Source organism: Trichomycterus rosablanca, chromosome 2 (genome assembly GCF_030014385.1).
Source record: "Trichomycterus rosablanca isolate fTriRos1 chromosome 2, fTriRos1.hap1, whole genome shotgun sequence".
Taxonomy (NCBI): domain Eukaryota; kingdom Metazoa; phylum Chordata; class Actinopteri; order Siluriformes; family Trichomycteridae; genus Trichomycterus; species Trichomycterus rosablanca.
The window spans coordinates 62,791,564-62,809,553 of NC_085989.1; the positions used below are offsets into that span (position 1 = coordinate 62,791,564).

At 30.8% G+C, this 17,990-nt stretch overlaps 1 protein-coding gene across 1 annotated transcript in view; it reads left to right on the plus strand.

The window, feature by feature from the left end:
- Window positions 1–15,756, plus strand: part of LOC134303311 (zinc finger protein 420-like) — a gene marked incomplete at its 5' end in the record, with an annotated part of 44,510 nt that extends 28,754 nt beyond the window's left edge. Inside the window, 4 exons of the mRNA XM_062988677.1 lie at window positions 3,306–3,474; window positions 4,168–4,228; window positions 6,004–7,044; window positions 13,987–15,756. Coding sequence (XP_062844747.1) covers window positions 3,306–3,474; window positions 4,168–4,228; window positions 6,004–7,044; window positions 13,987–15,474 — 2,759 coding nt within the window. The remainder of the gene's footprint in view (window positions 1–3,305; window positions 3,475–4,167; window positions 4,229–6,003; window positions 7,045–13,986) is intronic.
- Between the last annotated feature and the right edge of the window lie 2,234 nt (window positions 15,757–17,990).

A 17,990-nucleotide genomic window follows, 5' to 3' on the forward strand; every position in this document is an offset into this window, starting at 1 on the left:
GAGAAAGTCAGTAAATGGTTAGTAAACTATACGGTTAGTGGAGCTGATAGAAAAAGAGTATTCATACAAGGAGGTGGTTTTAATGTTATGGCTGATCGTATATAATTTTATAACCCAAAGGTTGTCCCTTGTATTTTTTACACTGAGCCACATTTGCTTATTCACCTCTCATACATGAGTAAAAACTATGAACACTACTCTGCAGCATCTAACATCCGGTGTAGATCATCAGTCAAGGTCACAAGATCCAGCAAGAAGGTTCTGGGTTCGATCCCCAGCTGGGTTCTTTCTGTGTTGTTTGCATGTTCTCCCCATGTCCGCGTAGGTTTCATCCGGGTGCTCCGGTTTCCTCCCACAGTCCAAAGACATGCAAGTGAGGTGAATTGGAGACACTAACTTGTTCATGACTGTGTTTGATATAACCTTGAGAACTGATGAATCTTGTGTAATGAGTAACTACCGTTCCTGTCATGAATGTAACCAATGTGTAAACAGTACTTCTACTGTATATATATATATATATATATACAGTGTATCACAAAAGTGAGTACACCCCTTACATTTCTGCAAATATTTTATTATATCTTTTCATGGGACGACACTATAGACATGAAACTTGGATATAACTTAGAGTAGTCAGTGTACAACTTGTATAGCAGTGTAGATTTACTGTCTTCTGAAAATAACTCAACACACAGCCATTAATGTCTAAATAGCTGGCAACATAAGTGAGTACACCCCACAGTGAACATGTCCAAACTGTGCCCAAATGTGTCAATATTTTGTGTGACCACCATTATTATCACTGCCTTAACCCTCCTGGGCATGGAATTCACCAGAGCTGCACAGGTTGCTACTGGAATCCTCTTCCACTCCTCCATTATGACATCACGGAGCTGGTGGATGTCAGACACCTTGAACTCCTCCACCTTCCACTTGAGGATGCGCCACAGGTGCTCAATTGGGTTTAGTCCATCACCTTTACCTTCAGCTTCCTCAGCAAGGCAGTTGTCATCTTGGAGGTTGTGTTTGGGGTCGTTATCCTGTTGGAAAACTGCCATGAGGCCCAGTTTTCGAAGGGAGGGGATCATGCTCTGTTTCAGAATGTCACAGTACATGTTGGAATTCATGTTTCCCTCAATGAACTGCAGCTCCCCAGTGCCAGCAACACTCATGCAGCCCAAGACCATGACGCTACCACCACCATGCTTGACTGTAGGCAAGATACAGTTGTCTTGGTACTTCTCACCAGGGCGCCGCCACACATGCTGGACACCATCTGAGCCAAACAAGTTTATCTTGGTCTCGTCAGACCACAGGGCATTCCAGTAATCCATGTTCTTGGACTGCTTGTCTTCAGCAAACTGTTTGCGGGCTTTCTTGTGCGTCAGCTTCCTTCTGGGATGACGACCATGCAGACCGAGTTGATGCAGTGTGCGGCGTATGGTCTGAGCACTGACAGGCTGACCTCCCACGTCTTCAACCTCTGCAGCAATGCTGGCAGCACTCATGTGTCTATTTTTTAAAGCCAACCTCTGGATATGACACCGAACACGTGGACTCAACTTCTTTGGTCGACCCTGGCGAAGCCTGTTCCGAGTGGAACCTGTCCTGGAAACCCGCTGTATGACCTTGGCCACCATGCTGTAGCTCAGTTTCAGGGTGTTAGCAATCTTCTTATAGCCCAGGCCATCTTTGTGGAAAGCAACAATTCTATTTCTCACATCCTCAGAGAGTTCTTTGCCATGAGGTGCCATGTTGAATATTCAGTGGGCAGTATGAGAGAATTGTACCCAAAACACCAAATTTAACAGCCCTGCTCCCCATTTACACCTAAGACCTAGACACATGACACCAGGGAGGGACAACGACACATTTGGGCACAATTTGGACATGTTCACTGTGGGGTGTACTCACTTATGTTGCCAGCTATTTAGACATTAATGGCTGTGTGTTGAGTTATTTTCAGAAGACAGTAAATCTACACTGCTATACAAGCTGTACACTGACTACTCTAAGTTATATCCAAGTTTCATGTCTATAGTGTTGTCCCATGAAAAGATATAATGAAATATTTGCAGAAATGTGAGGGGTGTACTCACTTTTGTGATACACTGTATATATATATATATATATATATACACAGGGGTTGGACAAAATAACTGAAACACCTGGTTTTAGACCACAATAATTTGTTAGTATGGTGTAGGGCCTCCTTTTGCGGCCAATACCCTGGATACCGTGGCTCTTGATACATCACAAAGACTTGCTGTCTTGGTCACAGATGCACCAGCAAGACGTGCACCAACAATTTGTCCTCTTTTGAACTCTGGTATGTCACCCATAATGTTGTGTGCATTGCAATATTTTGAGCAAAACTGTGCTCTTACCCTGCTAATTGAACCTTCACACTCTGCTCTTACTGGTGCAATGTGCAATTAATGAAGATTGGCCACCAGACTGGTCCAATTTAGCCATGAAACCTCCCACACTAAAATGACAGGTGTTTCAGTTATTTTGTCCAACCCCTGTATATACACACATACATCAAAAACACTGCCTTTGTCAAGCCAATATAAAATTTGCTTACAAACTTTTACCTCTTTAGTTATGAGATTCAACATACTCTTCTATGTATTATTATTAGTAGTAGTAGTAGTAGTTGTTGTAATAGTAGTATGTTAACAACCTAGCCATTGGAGGTGCACATCTCCCAGGACAGGGTAAATAGGGAGGGTTGCATCAGGAAGATTTACACATCTGATGGGTCTAGTTTACCAGTGTTAGTGTATGTTGGGAGAATGTTGGTGAAGGTAATAGAGGTGATAAGGAGGTGTTGGGTGGATACAGTGTTAAGAACAGAAAGAAGGAAGGGCAGATGGTGGTAGATTTTGCAAAAAGGATTTAAATTGCTGTAGTGAACACAGAATGGAGAGAAAGTGACAGCAGCTATAAAGATAATGAAGAGTGGAAAGGCGGTCGGCTCACAAGACGAGGTGTGGAAATGTTTAGGAAAGACGACAGTGAAGTTTTTAATTAGATTGTCTAACTAAGAAGAAGAAGTGTAATGGATTCTACTTTCAGGAACGAGTGTAATGTGCAGAGCCGCAGTAAATACAGAGACATAAAATCAATCAGCCATAGCATGTAAATCTGAGTAGTGGAAGCCAGGCTGGATTTGTCAACAGCAATATAGTTTCATCTCAGCAAAGTGCATCAGAGATACAGTGAATGATGACTTTGAGAATGTTGATACAGGGATATAGGAAAGGCCAGAACGTGCTCATGTGTGTTTATGGATCTAGAAGAAGTTTATAATTGGGTGCAGAAAGAGGAGCTGTGGTATTGCAGAGGAAATCCAGAGCAGCAGAGAAGTATGCAGGATATGTATGAGGACAGCGTGACCGTGGTAGTGCTGAGATGTGCAGTAGAAATGATGGAAAGGTTTAAAGTGGATGTGGGACTGCATCAACGGTCAGAGTGCTTTTTTTGTTTGCAAGGGTCATGTACAGGCTGTCGGACGAGGTTAGGCAGGAGACTCCATGGACTCCTCGGACACAAACAGAAAGAAAGAAAAGTCTGCTCAGATTGTGGGAAGAGCTTTTCAAAAGAGAGTCATCTGAAAATACAGCAGTGCATTCACAGTTGAGGAAAACCATATCAGTGTTCACAGTGTGGGAAAAGTTTTAATACACTTGGTAATCTCAAAATACACCAGCATATTCACAATAGAGAGAAACCATATCAGTGCTTACAGTGTGGAGAGAGTAAAACATCAAGTTTGTAATATACAAGTGCCATTAATAATCGACACAGGGTGTTTTGCTTGAAGACAATTACCAAGTAATATCTGAACTTATCTGAAATAATTTTTAAACAGGACAGAAGTTTTCTGGAATCAATTATGAAACCAGTAGGTTATATACAATAAGGTCCACCTTTTAAATCAATCTTATCTGTGTCCACGCAAGCAGGACGGCTGCGCTGGCCAGCCCCCCCCCCCCCCCCCCCCCCCCCCCCCCCAACACAGACCTACATCACTGATTTACAATGGTTTGACAGATTGCCATTTGCCCAGACTGTAGCAACCGCTCAGGTATGTGAAGAACAAGTTTTATAAGTAACATCTGTGTCAACATTAAAAAACTGTTTTCATAAGTGGGTCAGGATGATCGTGACCTCTCAAATGAGCAGAAAAACTAGTTTCCTAAGTGAGTTGGAGGATGAGGTGAGAGTCACTACAGTCATATTCCAATACACAGGGCAACATCAGCGCCGGATTCAAACATTACACAGAATAGGGAATCACCCCACTGGACTCTGTAACACTGTAATACACAGGAAACAGTCAAACTCAGATTATCAGATTGTAAAAGGTATAAGAAAGAAAGAACAGAGTTAGAGAAGCATGTTGGAAAACTAAACATGACATTAGAGAATTTGCTTGGAAAAACGTCTAGGACTGACTGTAGTCCTCTAAAGATGGCTGAGAGATACAGGGCTAATGGAGGTTTATTACTGCTGTTCAACTCCAATCCAGTTGGTGGCGCTGGTGCGTCTTAAGTTGTTCTGTCAACCGCCATTAAACCTCATCAGAAGAACAAGAAGCTGCTGTGTTTGTACTGTAGAGCCTCATCTGTAAGTAAAATATGTATTTAATTATAACCCTTATATTTAATTATAACTACATTCTAATTAATAATAAAACTAGAGTTCATAATAAAACATCACTGTGAGGATTTGAGGAGCTTTAACTCCAGTTTCATTTAAAAACACGAACTGCTAGCTGCTCCGCTAACTGTTAGCATCACACATGATTCAATACCGATGAGCCGATTCATTTGAACCGATAAATCAGTCGATCGTTACAGATTATTCATTATTAAATGTAACATTTTGATATAAACGCGTCACATTTACAGCTTAGTTTACAGTTCATAATGTTTTATACAAACACACCGAGTTCTTGTAGCTTTGTTTACAGGCTGTTTTACAGTTTTACAGTAAAAGTATTAGTACAGCACTATTTACTACAGTAAACATGGTATTGTAGACAGTTTAATAAGGTCTATGTGGCGCTTTGTATTTGAAGTCGTATCTTTTTAAAGAACGTCAGAAAGGTTTGAACTAAACTTCTGTAAACCGATTCTGTAATTTATCATGAATCCAAACGTAAGAATCTGTGATTTCTTACCAGGTACTAAAACACATTTCTTATGTTTAGGCAGATTCATGTATTTAGGAAATGTTTGAATTTGATGCCTGCAAAACACTCAAAAGTATGTGGAACCAGCCAAAATAAAACAAATAACATGAAAATCAATAGACAGCCTGATTGTGCCACAAAACTGGTCAAAAGGTTCTATTGGAGATTTTTTCTGCCTGATGCTGCTCAGTCCCACAATAGTTTCCACATTTTTACTCTGTTTACAGCCTCACAGCTTAAACAAATAGGCAGTTAAAACAGTCTAAAAGAATTTTCCTGGATCTATCTATCTTTTTGACGGTGGAGAGAATCATCAGAACCTCACTCCCTTCCATACAACAATTATACCAGTCATACAGCCTCAGAGGAGCCACCAAGTAGTTGATGACCCCACACACCCGGCCTATGGACTTTTGCCTTCTGGCAAACGCAACCGCAGCATGCCATGCAGGACCGCCAGACTCAGCAAGAGCTTTTTTCCACAAGCCACCAGACTCTTCAACTCCCTATAACAGCACACACAACATACCTGGTCACACTTACGGACTTTCTAAACACATTTAGTTATTACGAGCCAATACCTACATCATGCTGCTACTCTTTTATTCTGTGCAATAACTTAAATATCTAATACCATTTTATTTATTACTTCACCGGTAGCATGTTTACAGTAACACTGTGCGATAACATTTACCTCACCACTGCTAATTATGTGCAATTTTTTTTTTTACTTAATGTATATATACTGTATATATATTCTTCAACATCTGTTCAACCTGAGTCTCAAACAAAAACAGGTACCAGTGATTTGGAAAACATCCTGTCTGGTCCCTGTTCCAAAGAAGTCCTGTTCCTCATCACTGAATGACTACAGACCAGTGGCCCTTACATCCCACGTTATGAAGGTCCTAGAAAGACTTGTGCTGTCATACCTGAGGTCTCAGGTCAGCCCCTTCCTGGACCCCCTGCAGTTTGCTTACCAACAGCAGGTAGGCGTGGACGATGCTGTGATTTACTTACTGCAGAGGGCTCACTTACACTTGGACCAGAGCAACACCACAGTGAAAATCACTTTCTTTGACTTCTCAAGCGCTTTCAACACAATTCAACCTTGCATACTGGGGGAAAAGATGGAGAACATGCGAGTGGACAAAACCATGATCACCTGGGTCCTGGACTACTTGTCTGAAAGGCCCCAGTATGTACAGCTTGGAACTTGCCAGTCTGATCGCCTGATCAGCAACATTGGAGCACCACAGGGAACTGTGCTTTCCCCTTTCCTTTTCACCTTGTACACAACCGACTTCCAGTACAAGTCGGACCTCTGCCACCTTCAGAAATTTTCTGATGCGGTGGTTGGGTGTATCAGGGATGGACAGGAGGATGAGTACAGAGACCTTGTGAGCAGCTTCGTGGAGTGGTGTGAGAGGAACCATCTGCTCCTAAATGTGTCCAAAACTAAGGAGATGCTAGTGGACTTCAGGAGGAACAGGACCACAAGTGGACCTGTCACCATCATGGGTCAAACTGTGGAACTGGTGGACATGTACAAGTACTTGGGTGTCTGGCTTGACAACAGACTGGACTGGAGGGCTAACACCGAGGCTGTGTACAGGAAGGGGATGAGCAGACTTTACTTTCTGAGAAAGCTCATGTCCTTTAATGTGTGCAACAAAATGTTGACCATCTTTTATCAGTCTGTTGTTGCGGGGGCTTTGTTCTTTGCAGCTGTGTGTTGGGGAAGCAGCCTCAGAGCAGGGGATGTAAAGAAACTCAATAAACTGATCAGGAAGGCTGGCTCAGTTTTGGGCTGCTCCCTGGATAGTTTCGAGTTGGTGGTTGGATGGAGGTCACTGAATAAACTCACTACCATACTTTGATAACCCATCACACCCCCTTCATGACCTGTTAGTCAGACAGCGGAGCACTTTCAGCAACAGACTCATCTGTAACAAGGAACGGTACAGAAGATCATTTATACCAGCAGCGATCTCGCTGTACAACAATTCACTAGTTCGGGACATAATTGAACACTAAACCACTTTCAGGACCGACCCATAGAGCAGGTTCTAGCATTCTGTTCATAAAGACTATACTACATATCTGTTGTTATTTTACACTACTACAGCTTAGTATATCACATGACATATCTCATCTGAATATTTAATGCCAGGATACTTCTATACTACTATTTTTATTCTATTTATTCAATTACATAGTGTGTACAACATTACTTGTGTACTTAATTCTTGTACTTTTATACTTTTGTACTTTTATTCTCTGTACTTTAATACATTTGGCTTTATAGTACTGGAGCTGCTGTAATAACTGACTTTCCCTCTGGGATTAATAAAGTTATCTATCTATCTATCTATCTATCTATCTATCTATCTATCTATCTATCTATCTATCTATCTATCTATCATCTATCTATCTATCTATCTATATATCTATCTATCTATCTATATATATATATATTGTACTTCACTTAACATGTATTTTATGTCTGTCTACAATGTCTGTGCACAATTTTTTTTTACTTAACGTATATCTTTTTAAACTTAATGCATATTTTGTCTTCTATATACTCTCTTTTTTGCACATTGGAGCTTGAGAAACGCAATCTCGTTCAGCTGTGCACTCCTAGTTGTATAGTCTGAATGACAATAAAGTTCACTTTGACTTGACTTTGACTATATGTTTATATCTCTGTCTGTCTATCAGATCTTTAATAATGCAGTCAGCAGAAGAGGGAGACGTCGCCCCCATGGATCCACAAAATGAAGGATTCCAGAAACTAATAAAACAGGAGGAAGAAGATGAAAGTTACTTCTGTAAGTAAATGTGGAGCAATATGACACTTTTCCACCAGACAGTGATGTACAGTACATTTAGTACTGGAGTCACCAATCAGTAAAAATAATAAGAGAATGTGGATAGTGGGATTAGAACCTGTACTGTACCGTACTGTCCTGTGCTGATACACTCCAGTCTGGATTTAAGTTTTAATCTAACTAGGATTTATTTATGATTGGAGAATCAAACCCAAAACCTTCAGTTTCCTCCAGTTGTTGAGTTTCTTCTTCACATATTGATGAATTTCAGATGAAGGATCCATAATCCCTGTGGTCATCTCTGAGGAACACCTCACCCCAGAGGACCAACAGGATGGAGGTTTCCAGATGAAGCCTGTGAAGAAGGAAGAAGCTGAAGATAAAGATGAACTCAGTAAGATATTTTTTTTGGGTTTTAATTTATAAAATCTCAGTTTGGGTGAACAATGTGTTTCCTTTCTAACATTTACTAACAATCTTTATTATTTATAATGTTATAAATGTATTTTATTATTTATAATGTTATAAATGTATTTTATTATTTATAATGTTATAAATGTATTTTATTATTTATAATGTTATAAATGTATTTTATTATTTATAATGTTATAAATGTATTTTATTATTTATAATGTTATAAATGTATTTTATTATTTATAATGTTATAAATGTATTTTATTATTTATAATGTTATAAATGTATTTTATTATTTATAATGTTATAAATGTAGTTTATTATTTATAATGTTATAAATTTATTTTATTATTTATAATGTTATAAATGTAGTTTATTATTTATAATGTTATAAATGTAGTTTATTATTTATAACGTTATAAATGTATTTTATTATTTATAACGTTATAAATGTATTTTATTCTTTATAATGTTATAAATGTAGTTTATTATTTATAATGTTATAAATGTATTTTATTATTTATAATGTTATAAATGTAGTTTATTATTTATAATGTTATAAATGTAGTTTATTATTTATAATGTTATGAATGTATTTTATTATTTATAATGTTATGAATGTAGTTTATTATTTATAATGTTATAAATGTATTTTATTATTTATAATGTTATAAATGTATTTTATTATTTATAATGTTATAAATGTATTTTATTATTTATAATGTTATAAATGTATTTTATTATTTATAATGTTATAAATGTATTTTATTATTTATAATGTTATAAATGTAGTTTATTATTTATAATGTTATAAATGTATTTTATTATTTATAATGTTATAAATGTATTTTATTATTTATAATGTTATAAATATATTTTATTATTTGTATTGTTATAAATGTAGTTTATTATTTATAATGTTATAAATGTATTTTATTATTTATAATGTTATAAATGTAGTTTATTATTTATAATGTTATAAATGTATTTTATTATTTATAATGTTATAAATGTATTTTATTATTTATAATGTTATAAATGTGTTTTATTTATAATGTTATAAATGTATTTTATTATTGATAATGTTATAAATGTATTTATTATTTATAATGTTATAAATGTATTTTATTATTTATAATGTTATAAATGTATTTTATTATTTATAATGTTATAAATGTATTTTATTATTTATAATGTTATAAATGTATTTATTATTTATAATGTTGTAAATGTATTTTATTATTTATAATGTTATAAATGTATTTTATTATTTATAATGTTATACATGTATTTTATTATTTATAATGTTATAAATGTAGTTTATTATTTATAATGTTATAAATGTATTTTATTATTTATAATGTTATAAATGTATTTTATTATTTATAATGTTATAAATATATTTTATTATTTGTATTGTTATAAATGTAGTTTATTATTTATAATGTTATAAATGTATTTTATTATTTATAATGTTATAAATGTAGTTTATTATTTATAATGTTATAAATGTATTTTATTATTTATAATGTTATAAATGTAGTTTATTATTTATAATGTTATAAATGTATTTTATTATTTATAATGTTATAAATGTATTATTATTTATAATGTTATAAATGTATTTTATTATTGATAATGTTATAAATGTATTTATTATTTATAATGTTATAAATGTATTTTATTATTTATAATGTTATAAATGTAGTTTATTATTGATAATGTTATAAATGTATTTATTATTTATAATGTTATAAATGTATTTTATTATTTATAATGTTATAAATGTAGTTTATTATTTATAATGTTATAAATGTATTTTATTATTTATAATGTTATAAATGTAGTTTATTATTTATAATGTTATAAATGTATTTTATTATTTATAATGTTATAAATGTATTTTATTATTTATAATGTTATAAATGTATTTTATTATTTATAATGTTATAAATGTAGTTTATTATTTATAATGTTATAAATGTATTTTATTATTGATAATGTTATAAATGTATTTATTATTTATAATGTTATAAATGTATTTTATTATTTATAATGTTATAAATGTATTTTATTATTTATAATGTTATAAATGTAGTTTATTATTTATAATGTTATAAATGTATTTTATTATTTATAATGTTATAAATGTATTTTATTATTTATAATGTTATAAATGTATTTTATTATTTATAATGTTATAAATGTATTTTATTATTTATAATGTTATAAATGTAGTTTATTATTTATAATGTTATAAATGTATTTTATTATTTATAATGTTATAAATGTATTTTATTATTTATAATGTTATAAATGTATTTTATTATTGATAATGTTATAAATGTATTTATTATTTATAATGTTATAAATGTATTTTATTATTTATAATGTTATAAATGTATTTTATTATTTATAATGTTATAAATGTATTTTATTATTTATAATGTTATAAATGTATTTTATTATTTATAATGTTATAAATGTATTTTATTATTTATAATGTTATAAATGTATTTTATTATTTATAATGTTATAAATGTATTTATTATTTATAATGTTATAAATGTAGTTTATTATTTATAATGTTATAAATGTATTTTATTATTTATAATGTTATAAATGTAGTTTATTATTTATAATGTTATAAATGTATTTTATTATTTATAATGTTATAAATGTAGTTTATTATTTATAATGTTATAAATGTATTTTATTATTTATAATGTTATAAATGTAGTTTATTATTTATAATGTTATAAATGTAGTTTATTATTTATAATGTTATAAATGTATTTTATTATTTATAACGTTATAAATGTATTTTATTATTTATAATGTTATAAATGTAGTTTATTATTTATAATGTTATAAATGTAGTTTATTATTTATAATGTTATAAATGTAGTTTATTATTTATAATGTTATAAATGTAGTTTATTATTTATAATGTTATGAATGTATTTTATTATTTATAATGTTATAAATGTAGTTTATTATTTATAATGTTATAAATGTATTTTATTATTTATAATGTTATAAATGTATTTTATTATTTATAATGTTATAAATGTATTTTATTATTTATAATGTTATAAATGTATTTTATTATTTATAATGTTATAAATGTATTTTATTATTTATAATGTTATAAATGTATTTTATTATTTATAATGTTATAAATGTAGTTTATTATTTATAATGTTATAAATGTATTTTATTATTTATAATGTTATAAATGTATTTTATTATTTATAATGTTATAAATATATTTTATTATTTGTATTGTTATAAATGTAGTTTATTATTTATAATGTTATAAATGTATTTTATTATTTATAATGTTATAAATGTAGTTTATTATTTATAATGTTATAAATGTATTTTATTATTTATAATGTTATAAATGTGTTTTATTTATAATGTTATAAATGTATTTTATTATTGATAATGTTATAAATGTATTTATTATTTATAATGTTATAAATGTATTTTATTATTTATAATGTTATAAATGTATTTTATTATTTATAACGTTATAAATGTATTTTATTATTTATAATGTTATAAATGTATTTTATTATTTATAATGTTATAAATGTATTTTATTATTTATAATGTTATAAATGTATTTTATTATTTATAATGTTATAAATGTATTTATTATTTATAATGTTATAAATGTATTTTATTATTTATAATGTTATAAATGTATTTTATTATTTATAATGTTATAAATGTAGTTTATTATTGATAATGTTATAAATGTAGTTTATTATTTATAATGTTATAAATGTATTTTATTATTTATAATGTTATAAATGTATTTATTATTTATAATGTTATAAATGTATTTTATTATTTATAATGTTATAAATGTAGTTTATTATTTATAATGTTATAAATGTAGTTTATTATTTATAATGTTATAAATGTATTTTATTATTTATAATGTTATAAATGTAGTTTATTATTGATAATGTTATAAATGTATTTTATTATTTATAATGTTATAAATGTATTTTATTATTTATAATGTTATAAATGTATTTTATTATTTATAATGTTATAAATGTATTTTATTATTTATAATGTTATAAATGTAGTTTATTATTTATAATGTTATAAATGTATTTTATTATTTATAATGTTATAAATGTAGTTTATTATTTATAATGTTATAAATGTATTTTATTATTTATAATGTTATAAATGTATTTTATTATTTATAATGTTATAAATGTATTTTATTATTTATAATGTTATAAATGTAGTTTATTATTTATAATGTTATAAATGTATTTTATTATTTATAATGTTATAAATGTATTTTATTATTTATAATGTTATAAATGTATTTTATTATTTATAATGTTATAAATGTATTTTATTATTTATAATGTTATAAATGTATTTTATTATTTATAACGTTATAAATTTATTTTATTATTTATAATGTTATAAATGTAGTTTATTATTTATAATGTTGTAAATGTAGTTTATTATTTATAATGTTATAAATGTATTTTATTATTTATAATGTTATAAATGTATTTTATTATTTATAATGTTATAAATGTATTTTATTATTTATAATGTTATAAATGTATTTTATTATTTATAATGTTATAAATGTATTTTATTATTTATAATGTTATAAATGTATTTTATTACTTATAACGTTATAAATGTATTTTATTATTTATAATGTTATAAATGTATTTTATTATTTATGACGTTATAAATGTATTTTATTATTTATAATGTTATAAATGTATTTTATTATTTATAATGTTATAAATGTATTTTATTATTTATAATGTTATAAATGTATTTTATTATTTATAATGTTGTAAATGTAGTTTATTATTTATAATGTTATAAATGTATTTTATTATTTATAATGTTGTAAATGTAGTTTATTATTTATAATGTTATAAATGTATTTTATTATTTATAATGTTATAAATGTATTTTATTATTTATAATGTTATAAATGTATTTTATTATTTATAATGTTATAAATGTATTTTATTATTTATAATGTTATAAATGTATTTTATTATTTATAATGTTATAAATGTATTTTATTACTTATAACGTTATAAATGTATTTTATTATTTATAATGTTATAAATGTATTTTATTATTTATGACGTTATAAATGTATTTTATTATTTATAATGTTATAAATGTATTTTATTATTTATAATGTTATAAATGTATTTTATTATTTATAATGTTATAAATGTATTTTATTATTTATAATGTTATAAATGTAGTTTATTATTTATAATGTTATAAATGTATTTTATTATTTATAATGTTATAAATGTATTTTATTATTTATAATGTTATAAATGTATTTTATTATTTATAATGTTATAAATGTATTTTATTATTTATAATGTTATAAATGTATTTTATTATTTATAATGTTATAAATGTATTTGATTATTTTCTGCTTCAGAACTGAACAAGGATTTCTCCTGCTCCTCGTGTCCACGTTCCTCTACAACCCAAAATCACCTCCACAATCACATCAAGAGCTGCAACCATGATAAATATGATGATGCGCTGGTGAAGATTAAGACTGAACATGAGGATCTGACGCCCACCAGAAGCTCCAGTAATCAGCAAACGTCCTCTGGTACTGTCAGCATTAACACCTCTCTCAGTCCCACACAGGAAGAAGGAAACGTCTGCTCACAGTGTGGGAAGAGCTTCAGTACCCGGAGGAATCTAAAAATACATCAGCGCATTCACACTGGAAAGAAACCGTATCAGTGCTCACAGTGTGGGAAGAGCTTTAGGTTCCGGAGGAATCTAGAAGTACACCAGCGCATTCACACTGGAGAGAAACCATATCAGTGCTCACAGTGTGGGAAACATTTTAATCAAGAGAGTCATCTCAAAGAACATCAGCGCATTCACACTGGAGAGAAACCTTATCAGTGCTCACAGTGTGGAAAGAGTTTTAATCAACAGAGAAATCTCAGAAGACACCAGCGCATTCACACTGGAGAAAAACCGTGTCAGTGCTCACACTGTGGGAAAAGTTTTAATCAACTGAGTCATCTCAAAAGACACCAGTACATTCACACTGGAGAGAAACCGTATCAGTGCTCACAGTGTGGGAAGAGTTTTATTACACAGATTCATCTTGAAATACACCAGCGCATTCACACTGGAGAAAAACCATATCAATGCTCACAGTGTGGAACGAGTTTTAATAATCAGAGTGCCCTCAAAAGACACCAGCGCATTCACACTGGGGATAAACCATATCAGTGCTCACAGTGTGAAAAGAGTTTTATTGGACAGAGTGATCTAAGAAAACACCAGCGCATTCACACTGGAGAGAAACCATATAAGTGCTTACAGTGTGAAAAGAGTTTTATTGGACAGAGTGATCTTAACAAACACCAGCGCATTCACACTGGAGAGAAACCCTATCAGTGCTCACACTGTGGAAAGAGTTTTAATAATCAGAGTTCTCTAAAAGAACACCAGCGCATTCACACTGGAGAGAAACCGTATCAGTGCTCACAGTGTGAAAAGAGTTTTAATGGGCAGAGTGATCTCAAAAAACACCAGCGCATTCACACTGGAGAGAAACCGTATCAGTGCGCACATTGCGGAAAGAGTTTTAATACACAGAGTAATCTTAAAAAACACCAGCGCATTCACACTGGAGAGAAACCGTATCAGTGCTCAGAGTGTGGAAGGAGTTTTAATCATCAGAGTGTTCTCAAAAACCACCAGCACATTCACACTGGGGAGAAACCACATCAGTGCTTGCAGTGTGGGAAGAGTTTCATTACACAGAGTAATCTGAAAATACACCAGCGCATTCACACTGGAGAGAAACCCTATCAGTGCTCACAGTGTGGAAAGTGTTTTAGTCATCAGAGTACTCTCAGAAACCACCAGCGCATTCACAATAGAGAGAACCGTGTCAGTGCTGACAGTGTGTGCTTCTCATTTGAAAGCACCCAGACTTCACCTGCCCACAATTGACGTCAGAACCTCTTTTTTGGTGGAAACACCAGAACCGGTTCAAATCAAGTTCCAGAACCAGAACAGAGCTCGTTCCACGTCGGCTGAAAAGGGCTGTGACTGTGGTGGACAGCAGAAGAATTTTTACTGTGTGACATGATGTTCAGTTGAAGTTCTACGTGTTTCACGCTTTCATTGTTGTTGTAGTAATAATAAAAATAATGTTGCAGGTTTTTAATAAATTAACATGATTGTAATGGTAATAAGTGTAGTTTATATTTCATTTTTAATAAAGAATTAGTAATTGTTGTGTTTTTCAGTGTAAATGATTTGCTTGTATTAGTATCATTTCCTTGTGTTGTGTAGCGCAGGACTGACAGACGTACTGATCATTATTTATTAAAACTAACCTGACTGATAATAAATCTCTTGATGCATCGTTAATAATCCACTTCATCTGGACACAAGTTTGTTGTAGAGAAACGTTTCATCTCTCATCCAAGTGACTCCTTCAGTCTGAGCGATTTGCATAACAATGGGTTATAGCTCCAATCACTGCATTGTAAGATGGTGAGAGATGTACTCTCAGGCCCCACCCAAAGGTTCAGGGATGGTCGCTCCCTCTTCATAAATTGCCTCTTTGACTCCTCGTTCAAACCAGCGTTCCTCCTTGTCAAGGGTCTGCACATCTTCATCATTAAATGAGTGGAGTCCTGGCCATAAATCAATCTAAAACCTTCTAAATGCAGCTTTATCCAGCCAGCATCAGGATCAAGGTCTTACAGGAAGAATATTTTTACTGCTAAGCTGCTGTTCAACTCCAGTCCAGTTGGTGGCGCTGGTGCGTCTTAAGTTGTTCTGCCAACCGCCATTAAACATCATCAGAAGAACAAGAAGCTGCTGTGTTTGTACTGTAGAGCCTCATCTGTAAGTAAAATATGTATTTAATTATAACCCTTATATTTAATTATAACTACATTCTAATTAATAATAAAACTAGAGTTCATAATAAAACATCACTGTGAGGATTTGAGGAGCTTTAACTCTTCTCATTTGCACACACGAACTGCTAGCTGCTCTGCTAAGTGTTAGCATCACACTTGATTCAGTAATAATAACCATATAATAATAGAATTTTATTTATGAGCGCCTTTCAGGATACACAAGGACACTTTACAAGTCAAAAGAAGTTAAAAGAGCACAGCACAAAAGTTATAGAGCTATAGTACTGATGAACCGATGAATCAGTCGATCTCATTATTAAATCTCACATTTTTATATAAACATCATATTTTTAAACTTTGTTAATAGATTAACTTTGTTTAGTGTTTCACTTTGTTTATAGTTTCACTTTGTTTACAGCTGAACTTTGTTTACAGGGGGGTATTCCAGAAAGCGGGTTTAACAAACTTCAAACTTAAACCTGAACTCCGAGTTGACTTATCTCACCGTGTCATAGCCGGAGTTTTCAGTTCCAGAAAAGCGGTTCAGGGTTAGATTACTCAAAATGTCCCTATAGATCCTAATAAATATAAATAATGTTCTTTAATACAAAAAACCCACTGTTGAAGGACGATAAAGAAAGCATCTCCTCTGCCTCAGAGTGGGATGATACTGGGAGGCCTACAGAGGTACAGGATATGTTGAACATAGAGCATGGCATTTCATTTGATCTACCATGATAATGTGTGTGTGTGACTGTCCTCTAACAGAATGTGATGGGCAGATCCCGAATCAGATGAGGGACCATCCACCTCCAGAGCTCAGCTTAGAACAGTAAAAATGTCTTATCAAATATCTGAAATATTGAAAACACATTAAGCTATGTTTGATCATAACATGCTATTTTTGTCTCTTTCTTTCAAGTTGGGTGTAAATAAAATGGACTATACAAGGTCTATCTGGAGAAACAAACTGCAAAGTGTGATCCTCAGGTGGAGCAAATAAAACAGACAAGGATAGAAATGTAGTTGCTTGAATTTGAGATGGGTGTCGGTGCTAAGGGTGTATAAATATAAATGTTCTCACTAAAGAATAAGTACAAGGAAATGAACTTGTTGCACTGTTTTATTTTCAGTGATCATGCACAGAGCCTGACCATGTGGCTTCAATATTTGTAATGTGGGGAGCATCACATAAGATCTTAATTAAAGCGTCTCCATAAGATGGAGAAAAGTAGGTTGCAGAACATGTATTAAATGTTACACTGTTTTATTTGACATTTGTTCATTTTTTAAGATAATGTTCACAACCTGTACATGGAGGGATATTCTGTCTGCTGTTCAAATAATAAAAGACAACATTTTAATAAAATAAAATCCACATCTGTCAGCTACCCACCCACACACAGCTGTAACATAATGTATATGCATATGATAATATGTGTAAAAAATAATACGTGAACAGACCCATAACAGGGCAGTTGCAACATTCATTGATATGTAGTAAAATCATATGTTTTAAGTAACAACCATGTTTGGGGTTAATTACTACAATCAATTTAAACCACAAATGATTTTACTAAACTGTGTGTTTAA